Source organism: Pituophis catenifer, unplaced genomic scaffold, assembly GCF_029215685.1.
Source record: "Pituophis catenifer annectens isolate HBS135680 unplaced genomic scaffold, rPitCat1.0.hap2 SCAF_2, whole genome shotgun sequence".
Classification (NCBI taxonomy): Eukaryota; Metazoa; Chordata; class Lepidosauria; order Squamata; family Colubridae; genus Pituophis; species Pituophis catenifer.
Genome location: NW_027256882.1, coordinates 273,567,326 through 273,585,344, shown reverse-complemented (window position 1 = coordinate 273,585,344; position 18,019 = coordinate 273,567,326). Strand labels below are relative to the sequence as shown.

General features: G+C 40.2%; 1 protein-coding gene across 1 annotated transcript in view; it reads right to left on the bottom strand.

Annotated features, from left to right (window-relative positions):
- PLCXD3 (phosphatidylinositol specific phospholipase C X domain containing 3) overlaps positions 1 to 17,725 on the bottom strand; it is a 92,010-nt gene extending 74,285 nt beyond the window's left edge. Inside the window, exon 1 of the mRNA XM_070935915.1 lies at positions 17,623 to 17,725. Within this exon, the coding sequence (XP_070792016.1) occupies positions 17,623 to 17,725 (103 nt within the window). The remainder of the gene's footprint in view (positions 1 to 17,622) is intronic.
- Positions 17,726 to 18,019: the final 294 nt, after the last annotated feature.

Here is an 18,019-nt window from a genome sequence, read left to right as displayed (position 1 = left end):
ATCTTACCGGTCGTTGGGAGCTATGTGGTAGAAGGCGGTCTCGAAGATAGCCTGGCCCTGAGCCATGTAGGGCTTTAAAGGTAATAACCAACACCATTAAGAGAATGGTTAAATGCCTAACTGTGGTTTGTTGGATGACTGCACTAAAGAACTCTGGGAGAATACATAAACCTAAGCATCATTAAAGTAACAGTAAAACATTTATTACAATCACTTCCAAAGCAAGCAATATTGACTTGATCAACATCACACAAACATCACATCTGCTTAGGAATTTCAGCCCAGATCTTCTTAATCCAACATTGGTTCATTTTAACTATAGCAACTACAGAAAAAAACAATGGAAGAATCTATGTTTAGGATGAGCTAAAAAAAAAAAAACCCTAGAATCCTAGAGGAAAATCTATGTGCAAATCAGTTTTGAAATTTTCAGTTATTGAAAATGAACATTTTTTCCTCCGTGTCCATACTAAAATAGGAACCAATATTTAAGCAGTGAAATGATATAATTTCTACATGCTCCACTGGCCCCTGAATAGTTAAGCAGATGTTCTTGAAACTTCCCCAGAAAAAAAAATTATCTTGGCCAAATATAAGGTTATAAAATAATCAGCCTAAGAAATAATCTACAACAGAAGAAGTAATGTACAACAGAAATTTGAAGATGTCAAAAGAGTTAGAATTAAAATGTAATTAAAAAGAGAGAAAACAAGCAAGAACACTCCCAGTGTTATTTATAAGAAGAAAAAAAGAACCCATTGTAAATTAATTCCATAAAAGGATGAAACAATCAGTAAAAGAAGTCAAAATATAGTACACGTACAGCAGGGGTGTCAAACTTGATTGATACCCTGAGGGCCACATCAGGGTTGTTTTTGACCTCAGAGGGCCGGGGTGGGCATGGCCAGGGTGGGCATGGCCAGAGTGGGCATGGCCAGCTCAACATCACTCATGTCGAAGGCATAGGTGGTGGCCTGAGCATTCTGCCAGCAAAAATGGGCTCCCAAGCTCCATTTTCACGCCACATGCAACCCTCTGCCAGCAAAAACTGAGCTCGTGAATCATGCATGCTTTGTCAGGCGAATCCAGGTTCATCCAGTGACTTTGCTTCTTGGAAGCCAGCTGGATAGGTTGCAAATGGTGATTGTGTGGACCCAGGATGCTGCAACCATCGTAAATGCATAGGAGCCATGATGGCACAGTGATTAGAATGCAGTATTGCAGGTTAATTCTGCTGACTGCCAGGTGTTCAATCCTCATTGGCTCAAGGCTGACTCCATCCTTCCGAGATGGGTAAAATGAGGATCCAGATTGTTGGGGGGCAATATGCTGACTCTGTAAACTGCTTAGAGAGGGCTGTAAAGCACTATGAAGCGGTATATAAATCTAAGTGCCATTGCCAAGTATCTGAATTTTGGTCACGTGATCATGCTGCAAAGATTGTAAGTGCGAAGGGCAGGTAGTAAGTCACTTTTTTAGTACTGTTGTAATTTCAAATGGTCACTGAACAGTTGCAACTTGAGAGCTACCTGTATTCAAATGTAAGCTGGAGAGTCCATTATTCAGAATGTTTCAGACTGACTAATAGAATGGATTATAAGAGCCGTGGTGACGCAGTGGTTCGAATGCACGTACTGCAGGCTACTTCTGCTGACTGCTGGCTACTTGTAATTTGGCAGATCGCATCTCACCAGGCTCAAGGTTGACTCAGCCTTCCATCCACAGGTGGTATTCAGTTACCTTCGCTACCGGTTTGCAAATGTGAGTGTGCGCATACACAGAGCCTTCAAAAACGGGATGTGATGACATCCGGGCAGTTGGGCGGAGCATCCCACAGCCGCCGCTACCAGTTCTCCCAAACCGGATAGAACTGGCTAAATATCAACACTGCTTCTATCCTTACAAGGTGGTTAAATGAGAACCTAGATTGTTGGGGGCAAGAGGTTGAGTCTGTAAACCACTTAGAGTGGGCTGTAAGCACTGTGAAGCAGTATATAAGTCTAAGTGCTATTGCTATTAGACTCAATGGCTTAAATTATGGTTGCAGTCAGGAACTATGGTTGTGCACGTAAGGCTTTGTGAAGTTGTAGAGGTTGATTTGGAGAAGAAAGGAAAAGATATTGCCACCATGATGTAATAGGAGCAAACTTCAGGCTGAAAAAAAGCTTGGAATTGTTTCAGAATAAATAATTCCTCTTTGTTTAACATTCCTAGCAATATAAGTTTCAAATATCATTCCCACCTATGATGCAGACACACATGGGAAGTTGGTCTGAATATTCAAAAGTCCATCTGAAACTTGATCTGGAAATTACAATAGAAATTAACATAAGGAAGATGTTCCAAGAAGTTATTAATATTGCATAAATAATACTAGCAATTTGTACTAAATGCCGAACGTGAATCATGTTCCTGAAATTTTTTTCACACAAAATCTGGACTACTGTTTTGGAGATGAAAAGTGAATTCGTGGAATATTTTCTTTTATTTATTGGCATGGTGAGATGTATTTCAATAAGCAGTTTCCCCTGGTGTGTAATGCATTTTATACTATTCTATCTTTTGCAATAACACTCCAAAATATAACTCCGTGCTCATTTTTCTTTGGCAAATAAATATCTAATGTATAAAACAGGATTGTTGAAAACGTGGTATGTTCTATAACAGCGGTCACCAACTGGTGGTCCATGGACCACTGGTGGTCCGCAAGAAAATTTTGGTGGTCCAGAGAAAAATCTTTGTATTTTTGCATTTTTTATATTGCACTAAATCAGGGATCCTCAAACTATGGTACCTGGGCCAGATATGGCCTTCCAGAGCAATTAATCTCACTCGCTGATGGGATGGGGTCCTTCAGGCATTTAGCTTGGCTGCCTGTTTAGTAGCTCCAGCCCCTCCTTCCTTCCTTGGGAGTCCAGATGCTTCCGTGAGCAGTGCACGAAACTTCAGCTGGGCTCCTCGATAGACAGTGTTTGCAAGGGTGTGTGAGTGATCTAGCGCCTGGGTTGGCTACAAGACAAACATTCATTCTTGGTTGTGTTTGAGATGGACAGCAAAGCTAGGGTTGACCCCGGACACTTCTTTTTGCTAACAGGTGGCCAAGCTAAGTGCCTAAAGGACCCCGTCCCGTCACTAATTCATATTAGTGGTCCGCGGGATTTAAAATTATGAATTTAGTGGTCCCTGAGGTCCAAAAGGTTGGTGACCCCTGTTCTATAATGAGTAATCAGTTCATCGCATTAATTTAAACTTTATTTTTCCTGATTAACCCATTTTTGAGTATGCATGCACTAGCTTAAACTATGTAGTTGTTCCTATTGAAAAGAAGGCACTATGTCTTAATCAAAGTTTTATCCTCTATTTTAATTCTTCCACTTACATTACTCTCTTACAGGTGAGAGTAATCCACATAGATCAGTACACAACCATTTATAAATCTCAAAAGATCTATATGTTAGTGGTGGGTGAGACTTTGACATATAACATTGGAGCTATAGTTAAAAAGCAGGCAAGGACCACCCATTCTGTCTTCCTGGTATTCTCCCATTTTATCTCTTTCTCACATAATTTCCTTTTTCCTCACTCGCCATTGGATTCATACATTCTGTTGTACCATATCATTGTTTAACCGTGGTTTATCGAATAAGCCACATCTGGAAAAAGTGGGCACACTTTCCTGGATCAAGAGCTACATTAGAGTTTCCAGTGAAATCTTGAGGGCCCCTGTTGAAAAAAATAGTGGGGAAAGTCAGGATAAAAATTAATTTAATTTACATTTTATTAAAATTAAGTAGAAGGAATTACTCTGCAGCCATGTATTTTAAAATGTTTTCTTCCTGCCATATTAAAAATTCCAATTTAATAATGACTCTTAGCACAGAAACAGAAGTTAAAATGGCAGCCTCAACTCTACCATTCAACCTCAACCGCTTTGGTATTTGTGCATAGTCATGGCCACCATTTTGACTTGTGAACACCTCTGCTTTTGTTATCTCTGGGTGACCTGTGAGAGAGACCATGGGATCCCAAGTGGTACAACTCTGAAAACCATAACTGCCAAAATATACCTGGTTTTGTGCATTGTGCTAAGCTCAAAAGAAACAAACTGAGCTACACCTAAGTACAAGGTGAGAAGCCATGGCCTGCATGAAATTAATCTAATTAGAAATTTAGCCTACTGAAATTACTGGAAATTGCTCTCGTGGTTGCTCAACCTTCTACAAAGGTTTTTCTTTCTTACTGAGCAACAGGTAGCAACTGCTTCATTTACCTGCCTCTCTCCTCTGTACTGTGTTGACTTTTTCACATCCTGCCACCTGTCTCTCTTTGTCATTTTTCTTTATCCAGCTTCTTGCAGACTGCAGAATGGAAAGCTGAGCTCTGACCTTGGGGACAACTGGTCCTTGTATTGTGTTAACTTTCAGTGAGGATGTTATAATCACTGATCTTATTAGTTCCAGATGAAAGAAAGTTATTATTCAAAGGTCTGGGGCCAGGCTGATGTTGGGTTTATTAATTTTAATACCGAAATCTCTAGCAGATGATTAACAAGGGCCAACCAGATAATTGTTCCCACAAAAACTCCCTAATAGCAACAAAACTACTCTGTTCTTGCTAAGTCCTTGAAATGTGCATCAGTGGAGCAGATAATTAAGAGACTGGACATCATTGAAATGAATCAATTAGCAAACAATGGAAGCAGAAGGAAAATATGTGTTGAGGGTCATCAATTGTCTTTGATGAGAAATGGATGCATTTTATTTCTTATTGGGCACACCAAGATAACCTCCACAAATGTCTTTTTATGAAGGTTGAACTCAAAATCAGTATGGCATTTATAATTCTATAAGACTTGTGCCAGCTTACCCACGTTGCAGAGCTCTGGATGTGTGAAAGTTGAACTCAAAACCAGTGTGGTATTTATAATAGTTTTGTGCCATCTTACCCATGTTGGAGAGCTCTGGCTGTGTTAAGTTATAGCCATATAATTCCAAGCCATAATTCCTAGAAAACCTGTTAGATTAAAGGGGTATTTGTCCCCTTCAACCATATTGCTCACTCCAGTCATATTCTCTTCCCTGTTCTACTTCACAAAATAATTGTGATGACTGTAGAGCTAGAGGGAAGCAACCATTTCACTAATTTTTGCTTCCCGAAGGAAAGCAGGAATAAAAACGAGCTCATACATGGGGTTTGCACAGCCTGCAACAAAATCTTACCCTGAAGTCTTATGGAAAATTGTATGTGTAATTCCTTGGCAGTCATTCTTCATCTTCTTAGCATTTCATCTCCCTGAATTCAAACGCATATCTGATGTGGAGGGAAGCCTATACAAAATGACTTGGAAAAAAATGTGTAAACATTTCATTCCAAATACATATGTATGGGTTTATTACTTCAGCTATAAATTGGGTTAAGTGAATTTATTTATTTTATTTTATTTATTTTGCCAAAAATTTATATGCCGCCCTTCTCCCTAAGGACTCAGGGCGGCGAACACAAGTTAAAAACATACAATAATAAAAGATCAAAAAGATTAAAATCCAGTTTATTTATTTATTTATTTATTTATTTATTTATTTATTTATTTATTTATTTATTGAATTTCTATATCGCCCTTCTCCCGAAGGACTCAGGGCGGTGAACAGATTAAGATTTCATATACATATAATTTTTTTTTTTTTTATAAACAGTAAATAATAAATTGAGTCAACTTGGTGTATCTGCTAAGACCTTGGCATAGAATTTAGATGTTTATGCTAGCCCTGCTTGTTGAAACAGAAAGGTCTTCAGGGCACGTCGGAAAGTGCGAAGATCTGGGATTATTCGTATTCCAGGGGGTATTTTGTTCCAAAGAGTAGGTGCCCCCACAGAGAAGGCTCTCTCCCTTGGAACTACTAGACGACATTGTTTTAATGATGGTACTATGAGTAGGCCTACTCTATGAGAGCGTATTGGTTGGTGGGAGGTTATCGGTTGCAGTAGGTGGTCTCGTAAGTACTCAGGTCCTAAGCCATGGAGCACTTTAAAGGTAAGAACCAACACCTTGAAGGGCACTCGGAAGGCCACCGGAAGCCAGTGCAGCTCGCATAGAAGAGGTGTTACATTTAAAACAACGACAATCAAAATAAGAAAAACCCAAGGATCAAGGTCAACCCATTTGTTGAAACAGCCAGGTCTTTAAGTCCCGACGGAAGGAGCGGAGATCAGGCGCCGTCCGAAGCTCGGTGGGTAACTCGTTCCAGAGGATAGGAGTGCCCACAGAGAATGCTCTACCCCTGCATGTCACCAGCTGACATTGTCTGGCCAATGGTACCCTGAGGAGGGCAGCCCTGTGAGTTCGAACAGGACGGTGGGAGGCGGGTAGGAGATGGTCCTGCAAATACCCCGGACCTAAGCCATTCCTAAATAAGTGAGCACAGTGTTTCAATCAAGAAGCGCAAAGCTTGTTTGTGTGGATATAAATTCTGACTTACATATCGAACTATACGAGGCAGTAATGGGGTGGCAATGTTCTAAGGAGGCAGGCTGGACTCGATGTTTTCATAATATGAAAATGGATCATATTTCTCAAGGCTTTTAAAAGACTTTGCAATTAGATCATCAGAGGTCTTCAAACTTGGCAGCTTTAAGATTTGTGGACTTCAACTCCCAGAATTCTCCAGCCAGCATAGCTGGTTTTTCCATTCTGGGAGTTGAAGTCCACAAGTCTTAAAGCTGCCAAATTTGAAGACCTCTGAATTAGATACTAAGGACAGCAGAGAGTCAGCTGGAAAAAAAACCTTTCTTTTGAATGGTAACAGCCCCAATTACACATATCTAGAAATAGGTACCCCTGAACCTATTTATCTCCCTTGTAATGAAGGACTGTTGTTGGATTGCTGAGCATTAGACAGAACTGCAGCTAGTACTCTGAACTAATCTTGTTAATACTTTGCATTGATATGATTCATAAGCCCAACTGTGGATACCAGTTAGAAAAGTTTGCTATATTTCAAGTTTCTGAAACATGTTAAACTTTAACCAACCCACATTAAACTGCAGGACTGATGAGTGTAGCATGTTCAGAGTGGTATTTCTTTCCTAGTCATCTCCATCCATTCGAAGAAGAGATACCGATGGCAGCAGATCTTGTTATTTATATATTTCATTTATAGCCTGCTTTTCCTCTGGAGTTCACGGACTGGGTTTTCTTTCATTTCATCTCCACAGAAACAACCCTTTGAGGTAAATAGGACTGAGCGAGAGGAACTGATACAATTCTATGGGCCCTGCGATTCAGTCAAGACTTGAATCTTGGTCTCACTATTGTAGTCTGATACTTAAATCCCCTATGCTGCCCTGAATGGTCAACTGGACATCCTTCAAACAATCCCCTACTCTCACCTCATATTCTTTGAATGTACAAAGGTTTTTTTTTTAATTTGATTTATATGCCGCCCTTCTCCGGAGACTCAGGGTGGCTTACAATGCACTAAGCAATAGCCTTCATCCTTTTGTATATTTATACAAAGTCAGCTTATTGCCCCCACAATTGGGTCCTCAATTTACCTACCTTAGAAAGGATGGAAGGCTGAGTCAACCTTGAGCCTAGTGAGATTTGAACCTGCAGTAATTGCAAGCAGCTGGTCTTAATAACAGAGTGCTTTAGACCACTGTACTACCAAGGCTCTTTTGTTGTAAAGTTGTAAAGAATACTAACCTTGCAGGAACCTACATCATTCTTTTTGGTTACCATCTTGCCTATTTTGATCAGCAATGCGGAAAGATTTAGAGAGAGCAATTTCTGAACATCTTAGAACTGTGGTGGGTTTCAAATTTTTTTACTACCGGTTCTGTGGGCGTGGCTTGGTGGATGTGGCATGGCTTGGAGGCCTTGGCTTGATGGGCATGGCAGGGGAAGGATACTGTAAAATCTCCATTCCCTCCCCAATCCAGAGGAAGGTTACTGCAAAATCCCCATTTCCTCCTGATCAGCTGGAACTCAGGAGGCAGAGAATAGATGGGGACAAGGCCAGTCAGAATTTTTACTACCAGTTCTCCGAACTACTCAAAATTTCCACTACCGGTTCTCCAGAACTGGTCAGAACCTGCTGAAACCCACCTCTGATCTAGAAGAGAAGTTATATTACTGAGACAAGGTTGATTTTTGTCTTGTTTTGTTTATTTATTGACATTAAGTTTACATCTTTATATTAAGGGTGGGCATCAGAGCAGAAGAAGGATTCCTAATCATATTTCCATTCTTAACCTCACCACTCAACATGCCAAAAAATGCCCCTCCCCCTACCTCAAATCACTACTCCAATATCTGAAGTTATCTTTGGAACATTGGGGATGAACGGTGAAGTGCTTTCTTCTCAGAAGCTACGACTCCCATTCTTCAGGGTGATGCCTGCTAACAATGGGATGCCATCACCTCCTGTAGGAGAAGCCCAATTTTGGTTACTTAATCAACATATGTCACTCATACAGGCACAGAGATCTACCCCTGAATTTTATGTCAGACAAGCAAGTCAGTTCTAATGACATGTTGTCTGCTCCCAATGTGTAAAATTTGATTCCCAGAAATTTCCAGACATAACAGCCATGCTGAAAATTCTTTAGGTCAAAATTCTCTTATCTGGAAGTTTGAAATAAATGGTCACTTATTTGACAGCAAAACAAGCAATACAAGTAGTCCTAGACTTACGACCACAATTGATACCAAACTTTCTTTTGCCAAGCAAGATAGTTGTGAGGTGAGTTTTGCCCCATTTTATGACTTTTCTTGCCACAATTGTTTAAGTGAATCACTGCTGTTGTTTAGTTAGTTAAGTGAATTTAGCTTTCCCATTGATTTTGCTTGTCAGAAGGCTGCCACCCAGTGACCCTGGGACACTGCATCTCTTATAAATATGAAACAGTTGCCAAGGGTCCAAATTTTGATCATGTGACCATGAGGATGCTGCAATGGTCATAAATATTAAAAACAGTCATAGGTCATTTTTTTCGGTGCCGTTGTAATTTCAAATCATCACAAAATTAATGGTTGTAAATCAAGGACAATCTGTATCAGGGTGAAATCTACTTATCTTCCCTACTGGTTCAGAAGTGCACAGATGGCCCGTGCACATGTGCACACTCTCTGTGCATGCACAAACCCTTCTTCGCATGCACAGAGGGTAAAAAGTTACTTCCTGGTTAAAACCAGGAAGTAACGACGACCGGCGGGTGGGCGGAGCCTCCACTGCTGTCACTACCGGTTCTCCGAACCACCCACTGCCATTGCTACTGGTTTGGCTGAACCGGGCTGAACCAATAGCATATTACCCCTGATCTGTATTCAAAAACCAAATTTCAGTCTTCCAGGATCTTAAAGTGGCTACTCTTAGATCAAGCTGTCAAATGTTTCAGCTCTTTCTCTTGGGACTTGATCAAAAACTGGATTTTTTTCATGTAATATTTGTGTTCATCAGCTTCTGTAGTGCAGGAATACTAACATCATAGACAACAACTGTTTGCATATGTGCATTATCAGTAGATAATAACCATTGTCCATGTCCTCAGCATTTCATCTCCCTCTATAATTTTGCCAACCCATTATTCAATCCGGACATCATCTCAAAATATCCCTTTGTATATTCAGCAAAGCAGTTACATTTTAGTTGCAGTAAATTTGATGATTTTACAGGGAAGGGAGGATGGTGCAAAATAAAGAAAAAACTCACTTATGAGTTTTATATCTTATTCTTTAACGATAAATCTATTACAATTTTGAGACATCCAGACTACCCCTTGCTAGGTGCAATCTACCTTTAGAGTGTGGATTGGATAAATATAAGCTTTGGTGTACTGCTAATCACTGCTGCTAAAAGCCATGCCCTCATTTTAATTCCAAGGCCAAAGAACAAGCAGTATTCATAACTGCAGTGAATTATCAGGAACCAACTGTATTTTATTACCCTGAAACATCTTAAATATTGAATCAGTCAAGAGAAATCCATTAGTGCCGTAGAGATAACATGTCCTATGTACATTATTCTTCTTATAACAACAGAGGCAGATAATATCCAAAACTAGAATTCAATTCTTGCTATGTAAGTCTTGAGAGCAACATCGTTCCCGATGTAACAACAAATTTAACATCTGCCACAGGAATATATTGATTTCAGTGAAGATGAATAAGAACAAGCTATAAAAGAATTTATCCACGATTGGGGCGAATTGGTCTGGCAGATCTGGATTGCCATATTAATCTATTAATGCTAGGTTTATCATCAGAGTTATTATCCTGGAGCAGTATACAATGCTTCTAAACTGCTAATAGCAATAGCACTTAGACTTATATACACCTTCACAGTGCTTTACAGCCCTCTCTAAGCAGTTTACAGAGTAGGCCTATTGCTCCCAACAATCTGGATCCACATTTTACCCACCTCAGAAGGATGGAAGGCTGAGTCAATCTTGAGCCTGGTGAGAATCGAACTTCCAAATTGCAGGCAGCCGGCAGTCAGAAGTAGCCTGCAGTGCTGCATTCTAACCACTGCACTACCGCAGCTCTTAATAACCAGTACTGAGTAAAATAAAAATGGAGTATGTGTGTGAAGTTTCCGAAAGATGCCCTAATTAATTCATGAGCCACAAGCAGCCATATGTTAACAAAGAGAAGACTATCTAAAAATACTTAATTTTGTTGAGTTTCAACTATGACTAGACTATAATTGCACCCTTTGTAAATATAGTCTGATGGGTCTTGGTCCGATTTCATCTCTAAGATGTAGATCAGACCAAGAAATCCATCTCATTTTAAGATTAAAGCTACTTTTATTGAGATTGACTTTAGTAATCGAATTTTCAATCCTGATTATGTTTCACCTCTTCCTTCTCTTATACTCAGGTGAATTAGGGAGTGGGGAGAGTGTCTGTCTGAGATGTTTACACATACCTTCATTGTTTGAGCTTAAGCGATGTTTTCCTCCTCATTGCTATGGCAACAGATCTCCCCTCTCTCCCTCAAGGCCATCCTCTTTGCTCTCTATACTCTATGAATGATCACTATAGTAAATGTGTTAAAAGAAAAAAAAGTATAACGAGAAAGCATTAATAAGATTAGATAGCACACTGGATCACAAGATTACCCAATTTCCTCACAATATGAGCAGACTATACAATTCCTATCATCCCCAGTCAAGGTGGATCGCTCAACCCATGTATGTGAGACTGCTGTATTGGCCATGCTAAGCAGATATGATCAGAAATCTAAAGCAATACACATGGAAGTTCCTAAACTGGCAGAGATCTTTCTGTATTCTGTGTAACTTGCACAGATACACTTAACTGCAGTTATTATCTACTTCAATAAAAATATAAAATTTTAAAATGAACAAAATAAAATCAAGGCAGGGATGAAATCCAGCAGGTTCTGACAGCTTCTGGAGAACCAGCAGCGGAAATTTTGAGCAGTTTGAAGAACCGACAAATGCCACCTCTGGCTGGCCCCAGAGTGGGGTGGGAATGGGGATTTTGCAATATCTTTCCCTGGAGTGGGGTGGGAATGGAGATTTTGCAGTATCCTTCCCCTGCAATGCCCACCAAGCCACGCCCACTAAGTCATGGCAACAGAACCGGTAGTAAAATAATTTAGAGTTCACCACTAAACCAATCAAGGCATAGCTCTCACAATAACCCCATGAAGTACTATCAAAGAGCCTTGATAGTACAGGGGTTTAGTGCACCCTGTTATTAACACAGCTGCCTGCAATTTCTGCTGGTTCGAATCTCTCCAAGGCTCAAGGTTGACTCAGCCTTCCATCCTTTCTAAGGTAGGTGAAATGAGGACTCAGTTTGTGGGGGCAATAAGCTGACTTTGTATAAAATATACAAAAGAATGAAGGCTATTGCTTAACGCATTGTAAGCCGCCCTGAGTCTCCGGAGAAGGGCGGCATATAAATCAAATAAAAAAAAAAAAGTATGTTGTGCAGAAAGAAACTAAGATGAGGAATAGGGTACATTTCTCAGGTTGCATGCTAAGGATCTATCAAACGGAGAGAGAATGTCAGGTTGGGATAGTGGTTAAGACTCTGGGCTAGAAAGCAGGAGACTAATTTCTAGCCAACTTTAGGCTTAAAGCCAGCTGATGATCTTGGGCCAGTCCCTTTCTCTCAGCCCTAGAAAGCAGGCAAGGGCAGAAAATCTGAAAATCTTGTCGGTGCTTGTCTCAAAGGTGCTTTTTCAAAAGACAACTGGACTGTTTGTTTTTTTTTCCCTGAGGAAAAAGGAGATGTTTTGCTTCTCATCCAAGAAGCTGGATCATCCAAGAAGACATTTCACTTCTCCTCCAAGATGAGAAGCAAACTGTCATCTTCTTCTTCCTCAGGAAAAAACAATCCAATTGCTTTTGAAAAAGCACCTTTAAGATAAACTATGACCTGGATGTCTGAGAATCTCTACAGGCATGCAGGAACTTGTCCAAGCAGTGTTCAGAAATCAATACCAACTCAAACGTACACACACACACACAAATAACAATCAAACAATATGTCAGACTTTATGTCTGTATAGGTAGATGTGTACTCTTGGTCTGCAACAAGAAGTAAACCACTAAGCAATTGTCCAGAACATACCTACCTTCCCTAACTCAACACTTTCTAGATGTTATGGGACATTAAATCCAAGAATTTCCAGCATAGCCAAAGACTGGGAATTTTAGAAGTTAGAGGGCAATACTTGCGGGGGTGGGGGGAACAGACGGAAAGGCTGATTTGCACACTACCGAATATTTGCTTGCACAAAAAATTATTATTTTCATTAAAAGACTTACCATTTATCTTAAAGGACAGAATAACTAATCATCAAGATACAATGGGGGCTAAAACTATGCTTAATATTAGACTCAGCATTATATGAACTCTCTCTCTCTCTCTCTCTCTCTCTCTCTCTCTCTCTCTCTCTCTCTCTCTCTCTCTGTGTGTGTGTGTGTGTGTGTGTGTGTGTGTGTGTGTGTGTGTGTGTTTATTTGTGTGTGTATGGATTCATTGAATCTCCTCAAAAATAGTTCATGAAAGCAAAACTGGGAATAAGTAGCCAACTTCAGCATCATTTTAATAGGCTTTCTTGCAGGGAATATTCTCTCTAAATTTAAAGCTAAAAGTGATCAGTATATTAATTGATCAATTGGGGGAAAGTTAGAGAGATATTTAATGAAAATAATCTACACACACACACACACACACACACACACACATGAACATCACAATTTAAGTAGAGGTCATCCGAAACTTACAACTGTAATTGAGCCTAGCAATTATGGTCATAAGTCATAATGGAAATAAAAAGGGTAAACCATGGGAACTGACCTGATTTTACAACCTTTGCGGTGGCTGTTAAGTGAATGCGGTAGTCATTAAGCAAACCCATGACCATTTTTGCCAGAAACCAGACGTAAATGTTGATTTTCAGCAAAAATGTCATAAATTGCATGTGACAGCAGGATGCTGCAAAAGGCCATAAATGTGGGCCAGTTGCCGAGCGCTCAAAATGCGATCATGTGACTGTGGGAACTGGCCATCAGAACTGAGTCAGAATTGGATCATAAGTACCTTTAGGGAGGTTCAATCATAAGTTTGGTCAGTCAATAAGCAACAGGTCACAAGTCGAGGACTGTGTACTGGTTACATACTGGAGTCAGAATGGTTGAGATCCAGACTCTCAAAAATATGGAAGTTCTCTTGGTGACTTTGGGCCAATCAGCTGAACCTCTTTCATAGGGTTGTTGTTGCTGACAAAAGTACGGTAGGTAAGAGTTTTACAAAGCAGTTGGAAAAACCCTGGGATCTACTTTAATAGTCAAACATAAATATCAATAACACAGCTTTTTAAAAGATGCCCTCTGGGTGCTCTTCAAATACGTTGGGACTATAATTTCCCAAATTCATAGATAGAATAAAGTTTTAAATAATTAACTATGCAATTGTGGGGTCCAGTCTAGTTATCATGTTTAAATTCAGAAGATTTAAGATTTAAATCAACCCAAAATTGTGTACGTTTGTCATGGTCTGGCAGAAGATTCTTTCAGTATAGTTCCATAAATGTTTAGTAGAAGTAATCCACTCACAATCATAGGAACTTACTCCAAGTACGTACCTGAACATACAGGTACAATGCACTCTACCTGTACCTGTAAGTATAGGTAGAGTGCATTGATACATCAAGTTCTTTTTCTCAGGTCTCCTCCTGCTTTTAATAACCTCAGTTTGACACACACACCCTGGGGACCTCAGAATGCTTGCAACTGCCATAAGAAAAAGGGAATTATCTTTTGCTACCCTCAATGAAAGAGAACCAAAAGGTGTTATCGATATTGCCAAGGTCAATTCAAATTAGTGTTTAGGAATGAAATCCCAAGGGTGACTTTGGAACAAAGTCACTTTTCTCAACTCTGCTTTCAGATCACTTACACCAGAGGTCTTCAAACTTGGCAGCTTTAAGACTTGTGGACTTCAACTCCCAAGTCTGAAGATCTCTGACTTACACGGTCCAAGAGCCTCTCTGATAAGAGGTGTACTATGGTGCAACATGTTTAGAGGATGAAGTCAGAAAAAACTGAAGGAAAGAAGGAAGTGCATGCAACCAGTTCCAGACAATGGCACAATTGGCCTTTGATTTGGGGGGGGGAGGATTTTCAAACTAACACTTTATTTATTTATTTATTTATTTATTTATTTATTTATTTATTTATTTTGATTTCTATACCGCCCTACTCCCGAAGGACTCAGGGCGGTGCACAGCCAAACAATAAAACACATACATACAAAACTTCTTGTCTTGCCCCCAAAAGGCAGCAGAGTTATAAAAATATTCACTAGTATAGCCAATGTCTTCCAGTTACGATACTTCCCATGAGCATACATACACCTTATAATTAGGAGGTCAGAGCCTAGTAGAACCATCAAAGGAAACAACATGAGTCTTTCTCAGATTCAAGCTATATTTTGCAGTTATCATTAAAAATTAAGAGTATTCTCATGTATTATTTCCACCTGTTTCTTGTCCAGAGCAATCTACTCTGAAAGGACTCGCAATGGGCTCCCAATTTCAATATCAAGCCTAGCTCCTCAGCATGGGCTAAGCTGTCGATTTCTTCAGCTACAGCTTTTCCCAGCAATACCTAGAGACATCAAGGAACAAAACTGAGATATTTAGCATGCAAAGCAGGTGCATTACAACTGAGCTATGACATGTCTGGAGTGTGTTCAACAGCAAGATTAAATGCCAACCACCCACAGATGGTCTCATCGTCTATTGTTAAATGCCATTCATGCTGTACCACAAACTTACTCCTCACTGTAGTCCTGGCACCTGAATTACTCAGTAATCAAGAAAGGTTATCTAACTATAGTGCTTAAGATGGGTTTTTTTTAAAAAAAAAAACTTATTGTGATGGGAGGGAGGCATAAAAGAGAGACAAATAATTGTGTTTTGTTTTTAAATTTAACTAGCCAAATAAACACATCACCAATCAGCAAGCTATCCACTTTCTATGTCAGAGCAATTAACCTATTTGCATGCACTAGATTTCAATTAGCATATATTAGATTTCAATTAGCAATTAACAGAAAATTCCTTTGTACTACAGAATATAAAAGGTTTCTCTCTCACCCTCCCCCTTTTGTCTAAATGCTTTTTGCAAACAAATTCCTTTTCAAATCAGGTATTCATTAAGAGAACATATTAGAATATATCCATCCCCCAGAAACCCTCTAATTTTACCTCTGTTTTGTCTTCTTTTTGCCTTTACTAAGTACAAGTAGCAAAAATGCATGGAAATATTTGAAGTATCATCTGTTTTCATAATTAGGTACAACTTCCTTCTAGCTGGTCTATATTGTTTTATTGATTACACCAAATAAGTAAGCATTGTTTTTAGCCTAAAGTCTACTAAAATTTAAAAATACATCCTTTTTCCAGATCATATAGAACACAAGGCTGAAACTTACTTAAGCCCCCCCTCACACATATGCATTCTTTAAATTCCTTTTTCATCCTCCGGTATTATTACAAATGTTGTACACTGGGCATTTGGATCTAATATGCACCTAACACGTAGAGATTTTCATAAAGGCAGCTTAAAAGGTATACCACAATGATTTATTATTTATGCAGATATAAAGCTGAAGTGGTTGGGATCCAGACCTGTATACAGTATACTAGATATTCACAGAAAAAACTCAAGGTGATATAAACCAGGAGATTTTAGAAGGTATTGATGAGCAAGAAAGAACAATGAAACAAACTCAACAACAACAAAGTCTCAATTATTCAGATGAATAACCCCATTCTTTTCTTCATGTCTGTGTGTGTTAAGAAAATTTACTATTTTTGGAAGCTGACTTTTTTTTGTGAAGAAAAATGCTCACAGCACAATCATGGCAATAATTGCATTCTCCAAGAACATAACAAAATTTATAATAATCTACCTCCACAACAATCCTGCCAGGTAAGATAACAAGTAGACAAACTTCCCTCAAGACTTTCAAAGGAGAAATAAGATTTTGCTATTCAAAGCTCCCTGTCCCACCATGGTTATTTCTTACAGGTTTTGTGGAGGTAGGTAATTTTGAAATGACAGCAGTGCCTATTTTGAATACGAGCAGATTTTTCATGTTTTATGGTACGTCAGCAGTAGCAATCTCAAAAGCTTTTGCCAACCAGTTATATTTCAGCACCGAATTGAACTGCTTGTCTCCCTACATGAATATACCTTTTTAACATGCACATCCATTACTCAGTCACTGCAGCAGCAAGCAAATGTGTGAACCCGCCAACTTCATAGCAGAATGGTTAGATTTTCATCTTAACTTCACGTGTCAGGGGCATAGTATTAACTGTCTGCTGGTTCAAATACACAACTTCCCCAGTGTGGTAAACAGAGTGATGGGGTAGGATGTGGTGTGTGCATACTGATGTGTCCGGTTCAGGGCAAAAAAAAAAACAAAAAAACCCAACCTTATCTGAATTAGAGTTGCTATCTTACAGAATAGTAGGGAAGTGTATTAATGAATCAAAAAGAAAACATACAATGTGTGGACAAACCAAAGTGATTTCACCACGCACATCACTTTGTGGGATGCTATAGAGGGTGCTATAGAGATATCGATCTACCTATGCAGTCTAAAAGTCCGGAAAAGACGGCTAAAAATATATGGTTCCATGAGCCGTAACTTTCTTCTCTTGTTCTCTGAATACAAGCTGGTCCTCGGAGAGCGGGGAATATTTCAGCACCATGGATAGCGATACGACTCCTATTTAGATCTCGTGGCCATCTACCTAAGCTGAAGCCGAAGCTCGGGATGTCTCGTACAGACAGATCGTCATTACAAAACGGGGAGGTATGTCATGATCCCCAGTCCGCCATCACGTTCATTTATCAATCCCCATCAGATAGCAGGCGCTGCACGGAGACGGCGTCCAATGTCACCTTTCCGAGAAGGCAAAGGAGCTATTCCCGGCGCGTTCAAGACTCAACCGTCTCGCAGCTTCCCACCAATGAAACCAAGCAAAACATCCAACAACAACAACAACAACAACAACAAAAACCCAATGCCCCCTCCCTGTCTTCCCCCAACGACTCCGGTTCTTACCTGGGATGGCCAGGTTTGCCAGCGGCACGCTGTGGATGCTTTCGGGCAAACTTGCCATCCAGTCGGCGAATTTCAACTCAGCCTTGCCTTGCGACGAAGCCATACTCGGTGCCTGCCAAGGAAACCGCTCGCTTGCTCGCTCGCTCGCCTGGCTCAGCCGGTTAAGCAGCAGCCCCTCCTCCTTCTGCCGGCTCCTGGAAGCCCAGCCGCTTTGCTCGTCTCCAGCCCTCGCTTTGCTAGAGAGAGTTTTTACGCGCCACGCTGCGCCACGCCCACGGGTGGATGGCGCAGGCACGTGCGGAGTCGACTTATTATGCCAAATCCTCTCGGCGGCCGCTGAAGGGGCTCGGCTGGAAAAGCGCCAGTCCGGGGAACCGCAGCTTGCAGCCCCGCCGTC